We start from the raw sequence: 7,364 nt of genomic DNA, 5'->3' as shown, positions 1-7,364 counted from the left end.
AGCCAGAAAGAAACTCCTATTGATCCCATTGAGTTAGTTTTTGTGATATAGTGTGTGTGTGTGTGTGTGTGTGTGTGTTCAGTAGTCAGCAGACTTGAGTGGTGAGCTGTGCAGTACACAGCGTTACATTGGGAAACCTGAGAAATTTCCATCTTCTTAGGGGTGGGAACCTTGAAAAGAGCTCAGGTTCCCCGTGAGTCCAAAGGAAGCTGATGAGTCGCTGCTGCAACTGATGCCAGCACCACCACCCCATCAGAACCAGAACACTTCCAGGACCTGAACCTGTGCACGGTCAGTTCACTCCAATTCGTGTGTGTGTGTGTGTGTGTGTGTGTGTGTGTGTGTGTGTGTGTGTGTTTGCTAACGTTCATGAATTTAAACAGACAACTGAGCTTTATTTCATGTCTTAAAGTAAAATCACAATTAACAGTAATGTAATAATGAGAATAAAAACTAGTTAAAAATGATAAAATATATAAATATCACTTTTATTCAGTTATGGTTCTTAATCAAATCTTTTTTTTATTAATTTATTATTTATTTATTGAACCATTTAGTTACTGCTGTTTTCTTTCAGTATTGAATTAATAATTTCCTCTCCATTTATTCAGTCGTGTACAAACTGCTAAAATATTCTGTTGTACTAAGTAAACAGAAGCAGGTGTAGAATGTGGTTATATACTAAAATTGTATAATAATTTATATGTATATGTCACCTTGGATTGTATGTGTGTTTGCCAAGTTTGAGATGAATGTGGATATTTTGTCTGACTGAAAAAGAATTGTAAGGATGTTTATTATCTTAAATGGACTGTTGTACAAAGAAATAGGATCCGTTTTTACAGAAGAAGTCATTTAGATGAGACGTCTGTTTGTGATATTTATATTGAGCTAAAAATGTGAGAACTAGGGACAGACAAGCAATTAGTCTGAGAACAACAAAGTCATTAGGCCCGAGCAGCGACGCGCTGCGAAGGCCTATTGTAATCGCTCTGTTCAGGCCCGAGCTGCATTTTTTTTCCGCCCAATGAATTGGCATTTTGGGGGCCTTAACATATCCCAAAAGTCACCAAATTTGGTGGACGCAACATGACTGGTGAAAAATTACGTATTTTAAGTGTGTGGCAAAAATCACAACAGAAACGGCTCAAGAGCGCCACCTTGAAATTTTCAAAATACTCTCCGCATTAACCTTAGTTTATCGTAGAAACATGAAATTTGGTACACTTGTTCAATTTCCCAAGATGCACAGAAAACCCTCTGGCACCAACGTTGTACAATAAACAGGAAGGCGGCCATTTTGGAATGACGTCCCAATTTTCACACCTTTTAGGCGGTTTACAGCCTCCACATTTGAACAAACTCCTCCTAGGGATTTCGCTCAATCGGTTTCAAACATGGCCAATTTGGTCAAAAGGCATGGGGGACACAAAGTTATCTAAACAGTTCATTTTGGAGCATGCTGAAGGGGCGGGGCCAGACCTCAAAGTTTGACATGTCGCCATGAAAAATGAAACGCTAATAGCTCCTACAAGAAAACTGTCTGAGACATCAAACCTTCAGTGATTGATCCACATCCAGTCCCCTGCAAGACTGAATGGTCAAATCATGATATCATTTAAGCCACGCCCCCTTACAACAGGAAGAATAAAGTTTTACGTTGCACGATCCCTATCTGACCCGTTACCTGATCTGCATGATAGTGTGTCCAGTGACCGAAAACATGTTGGTGTAACTTGCTTTCCAACGCTGACAGTTTTGGGTGGAGCATGTGGGCGGCGCGGCGTGGCGAAGTAAGACACAACGCTGTCGCCATACGTTTGACTCTAAATTCCACAGCTTTGAACCGAGGTGCATCAAAATCAGTGTGATGGATCATTATCCACCCCTTGAACAGGAAGCCATGATAAGTGGCCAATAGCCTCCACAGCGCCCCCTAGAATATTTTAAAACCTCAGCCCCAAGCTATTCTTGGACCAATAATTCGGAACCTTGGTGAACATCTGTATCTTCTCAGGATCTATGAAAAAGTCTCTTGGAGTCCTGTTCCAAAACCAACAGGAAGTCGGCCATTTTGGGTCAAAGGGTCATTTTTGGGTGTTTCTACTTGCAAATTTTAATGAACTCCTCCTAGGGATTTTGAAGGATTGCCTTCAAACTTAGTTGATACACCCTTAAGACGTTGGAGAGTAAAATTTATCAAAAGCTTGCATTTTCGTATATGTTAAAGGGACGTGGCCAGGCTTCAAAGTTTTGCTTCACGCCATAAATTTCCAAACACTAACTTTCACATTGAAAGACCGAAATGCACCAAACTTGGCATGACTCATCCCTGTTGGATGCTTGACAATCCACTGTGGTCATATTTTGACATCATCAAAGCCCCGCCCTCTCGGAACAGGAAGTCGCTTTTTTAACTTGGAATGCTCCCTCTTTGACACCATTGACCAAATCAGGATGATCCTGTGTTAGAAGACAGATAATATGGTCTGACTTGATTTAAAGCACAAACCATTTTTGCTGGAGGATGTGGGCGTGGCAGAATGACAAATTAAGATGTGACTCCGTTGCAATACGTTTGGTTCTAAATTGCACAGATTTCAGCCGAGGTGCACCAAAATCACTATGATCGATCATTATCCACCCCTTGAACAGGTATCCATGATAAGTGGCCAATAGCCTCCACAGCGCCACCTACATTATCCCTACAGTTATAGCTCAATGATACAACATCCGATCTGCACCAGATTTATTGTGCGTCAGTGAGGACTTTTAGACACAATGATATTGTGGTTTAACATATGACTCTAGTGCGCCTCCTACATTATTTAATCAGTTATATCTCAGTGATATATCATCAGATCTACGCCAGATTTATTGTGCGTCATTAGTGAGCACTTCTAGACACATTGGTATTGTTTTTTAACTTTTGACTCCAGTGTGCCCCCTACATTATTCCAACAGTTATATCTCAGTGATACATCATCCGATCTGCACCAGATTTTTTATGCATAATCAGTGAGTACGTCTAGACACATTGATATTGTGATTTAACATATGACTTGAGTGTGCCCCCTAGATTGTTTAATCAAATATATCTCAGTGAGATGTCATCCAATCTATGCCAGATTTTGGGTACCTCATTAATGAGCATTTCTAGACACACTGATGTTGTTTAACTTTTGACTCCAGTGCGCCACCTACTTTATTCCAACAGTTATATCTCTGTGAAATATCATCCAATATGTACCAGATTTTACGTGTGTGATCAGTGATCACTTATAGACACATTGATATTGTTCTTTAACATTTGACTCAGTGCTACATTATTCCAACAGTTATATCTCAGTGACACATCATCCAATCTGAACCAGAGTTTTTGTTCATCAGTGAGCACTTGTAGACACACTGGTATTGGTGATTCATGACATCACTTAAGCCCCACATACTCAGAGAAAAAACGGTAGATTATTGGATGACACTTCCAGCTTCACACTGTGTAAGATATTAGACTCAAACTTTGTTCGCTAACTGTAGATTACCACACATGACATGTTGAAAAGCATAAAGGAAGTGCTTGTCAAACATTTGCAAGAAAACAGGAAGTCACCATAACTCCTGTCTGGAAGATCAGGTTTTGTCTATACTTGTAAGACCTGCAGCTGGACAAGTAACGACATGGACGGAAGGCGATGTTGAAGATTCAGGAAATGTGCCCCGTGGTGATCGTGTGCGGGATTGGCACGAGAGCGTTCGCGATGGTGACTGGGTGGACTAGCTGGAGCTCACGCAGTCGCCATAAGGCCGGAGCGGTGCTTTGCTGCGAGGGCCTCCAATGCTGCTTGCATCTTGAATAATGCTTTATAATTCCATACTATTTACCTACTAATCATTGTGGCTTTTATAGTTTTAAGTTAACTTTAAATACTTTTTTGTAATAAATGTAAATGCTGAGGTACTAAAGTTAATGCAACAATGTCTAAGGTAAAGGTTTTACTGTATTAAACAAACATATGATTCATGATGACTAATATGAAGCTCCAATGTGATTATTCTTTAGATTAAATAGATTCTACTAGCTAACAAATTTTCCACCAATAATCCAGTAAAACACCACCAAAGCATCATGACTCACGTTTATGTCTGTTCCAAACCTGACATGTCCACAGTTTCTGTGAATGGGGAATGGACGGTGACGACAGACTTTTATGAATGAATGGGTATTTTCGATGACACAACGCCAACAACTTTATCAGGGAAATTATTTATCACTTCTGCAGGCGAGTGTGTAAGAAAGTGATGATTGCTGTCAGCTGACCTCCATAAACGCAGGCCTGGAAGCAGAAATGAAAGTCAGCTGGTTTCCACGAAAACGACAATTTAACTCCATGTGAAATTGTCTCTGCAAAACTCAAATTGCATTGAGGACTAAATTAAACAGAAAAAAGAGACCATGAGTGCTGTAGCAAACTTTGCATTTGTGAATATAGAATGAAATAAATTAACATAAATGTATTGTTTAAAAGCATGAGAAATATGTTTTAAATGTTGACAAATTTAAAATAGGCATGGCCGCATTAAAATAATTGTGTTGAGGAATTGTTTATTAAATACCAAAAAAGTCCATGCTCAATAATCCAGGTAAACAATCCAACAATTTTCAGTCAGGTCATCTGGACAGTTTCTTTTTTGCTGAAACGTTTCACCTTCCATCCAGAAGGCTTCATCAGTCAAGGAAACACACAACACAAAACTGATTCTTCCTCCAACAGCTTACTCCAAACTGGAACAAACCTGTCAACGAGGAAGAGGGCCAGCAACAGAGGAGGGGGTGTGCCAAAGAGACCATCTTACCACCAACATGGCTGGTTTGTTTCACTTTGGAGTGGGCTGTTTGGGGTAAGAAACAGTTTTGTGTTGTGTTTCCTTGACTGATGAAGCCTTCCGGATGGAAGGTGAAACGTTTCAGCACAAAAAGAAACTGTCCAGATGACCTGACTGAAAATTGTTGTTTATTAAATAGCTTTAATGACAAATAAACATTTTTCATTCATTATAAACTCTAAACATTTAATCACATTAAAGCAGCATTTTGCAGCTGTAACAGAGGGTAATGAGGATGTCCTCTGATTTATGTCACAATAAATACCTTGCTCCGATGTAATGAAAAATAATTAGACTTTTAGTGCGACATGACTAAATTTAACACATTGTACCTTTAAATCTGTTGGTCTTTATGTGGTATAATAAAATTTGAAATATACACAAAAATTTAAAGCAATTGGATTTAACCACACTAAATTATAACTATAATAATTCAGTAGAGTATTTTATTCTATTTTGAAATGCTAATTTTGCATGACTCTGCTGACCTGTGATATGAGTGACCTTGAATGTGACTCATCATGTGGGGGTGTCAAACCCCCGCAGTTATATTTAAGTGGAGGGAGTGGCAGCACTTCTCTGATGACTCCTGTGATGACACAAGTTTCTCTGTCTACAAAAGAGTTCAATAAAACCACCTTGAATAAATCCTAGACCTCTTGAGGAGACAACACAGGGAAAAATCAAACCAGTGACTGTCACTTGTTTTCTTAACTAGCTCCAATTTACTTCTTGATTTTTATAAATACTGTCACTATTCTTCTCCTGGGTTCTTGTTCTTTTGATTTTTTTTATAATTTGAGACATTGCTCCACGTTTTGCTGGCTGATTTAACACCAGACCTCTGTTCCTGCAGACATCATGCTCTGCTCGACACTGATGCTGACTGCCCTCGTCACCGCAGGTGTTTATGGAAGACCTTCACTTCCTCCTCTACCTGTGAAAGGTGAGCCTCCTGCTCTGTGTTTACTAAGGTGTATTGTGGTGAGGAGCAACAAAACTAATGGATTAGGATGAAATTAAAATACATTTGCTGAGCTCAGTGTATTGTACAACAGCTAGAGGGGCCACTAAAGAAGCCTTCATTACCATAACCTTTCTCTGCTCCTTTCACCTTCGTTCTAATTTAAACTTTATTTGCTCCTTTGAGAATCTTACTCTAAATTCAGCTTTTTCAAATATTGTTTTAGAGATTTTTCAATTCATTTGAACATTTTTGGCTTGATTTTTGTTGCTAATTATTGTCTTTTGTGTTGTTTTCCTACTAATTTCAACTTTCAGCCTCTTTCCACTAATTTCATACATTTTCAGCTATACTGTAGGTCTTTTCTCCAAATCTTAGTTTTTTGTTCAGCTTTTGTTTTTGCTATTTTCCACCTTTTGCGCTTCTGTCTAATAATTGCAACTTGTTTTGCTCCTTTCAGCCTCTTTCTGATAATTTAAGTTCATTTTTTGTTTTATCAGCTACATTTTTTTTATTGTAAGCTTTTTCCTATTCTTTTCAGGTTCATTTATGCTAATTTCAGATGTTTTGTAATCCTGATTTTTTATTTGAGGATTTTTTTCCACACGTTGGAGGGACTATGTTTCTCGGCTGGCCTGGGAACGCCTCGGGATTCCCCTGGAGGAGCTGGCCCAAGTGGCTGGGGAGAGGGAAGTCTGGGCCTCCCTACTTAGGCTGCTACCCCCACGACCCGACCCCGGATAAGCGGAACAGAATGGATGGATGGATTTTTTATTTGTAATTTAGCTTATCTCTGCCTACTTCAACTTATCCTGCTCATTTCTGCACTATTCAGCTTTTTTTTTTTTTTTACACATTTCTGCTGTTTTTCTACAGCTCACAGCTTTTACTTTGCATTTATTTTCCATTTCAGCTGTTAGAAAATGTCAGCTGTTTAAATTCACAGTTCACAGATGAACCTTTGTCAGCAGCTTTCAGCATAAATCATTAGGTGTTCACACTACAGCACATTTTCACAGCAAATTCAAATTTTCTACTTTAACCTTTAAGACGGAGTGGTGGCGCAGAGGTGAGTAAAGGTGGACCTGTCATCGGAGGATTGCTGGTTCAACTCCTGGCACCGACAACATCATAATGTGGGTGGGATAGGTGAAGCACCCACACCTGCCTCCACCCTCATTTGTCCCACTCTGAGCCCTTGAGCAAGGCCCTTAACCCCCACAATCTGCTCCCCCGGGTGCCCTAGATAGCAGCTGTGGCAGCTTGGTGGTCTGTTGTGGCAGGAAGGACATCCAGCGTAAAAACAATCACCAAGTCTTGGTGTGAGTTAGATCGCTGTGGTGACCCTGAAGAAAGGAGTCGAAAGAAGAAACAAATCACACATTTTCACAGGAAATTCAACATTTCTTCTTTAATCTTAGCTTTTCTTTTACACTTCCCATCCATCCATCCATCCATCCATCCATCCATCCATCCATCCATCCATCCATCCATCCATCCATCCATCCATCCATCC

General features: G+C 39.7%; 1 protein-coding gene across 1 annotated transcript in view; it reads left to right on the top strand.

The window, feature by feature from the left end:
- The first annotated feature begins 251 nt into the window (after window positions 1-251).
- Window positions 252-7,364, top strand: part of LOC119419318 (interleukin-1 receptor type 2) — a 13,532-nt gene continuing 6,419 nt past the window's right edge. The window contains exons 1-2 of the mRNA XM_037686627.1: window positions 252-291; window positions 5,741-5,830. Coding sequence (XP_037542555.1) covers window positions 5,746-5,830 — 85 coding nt within the window. The 5' untranslated portion in view covers window positions 252-291; window positions 5,741-5,745. The remainder of the gene's footprint in view (window positions 292-5,740; window positions 5,831-7,364) is intronic.

Source organism: Nematolebias whitei, chromosome 13, assembly GCF_014905685.2.
Source record: "Nematolebias whitei isolate Nwh7 chromosome 13, NemWhi1, whole genome shotgun sequence".
Classification (NCBI taxonomy): domain Eukaryota; kingdom Metazoa; phylum Chordata; class Actinopteri; order Cyprinodontiformes; family Rivulidae; genus Nematolebias; species Nematolebias whitei.
This window is presented reverse-complemented; position numbering and strand designations above follow the sequence as displayed.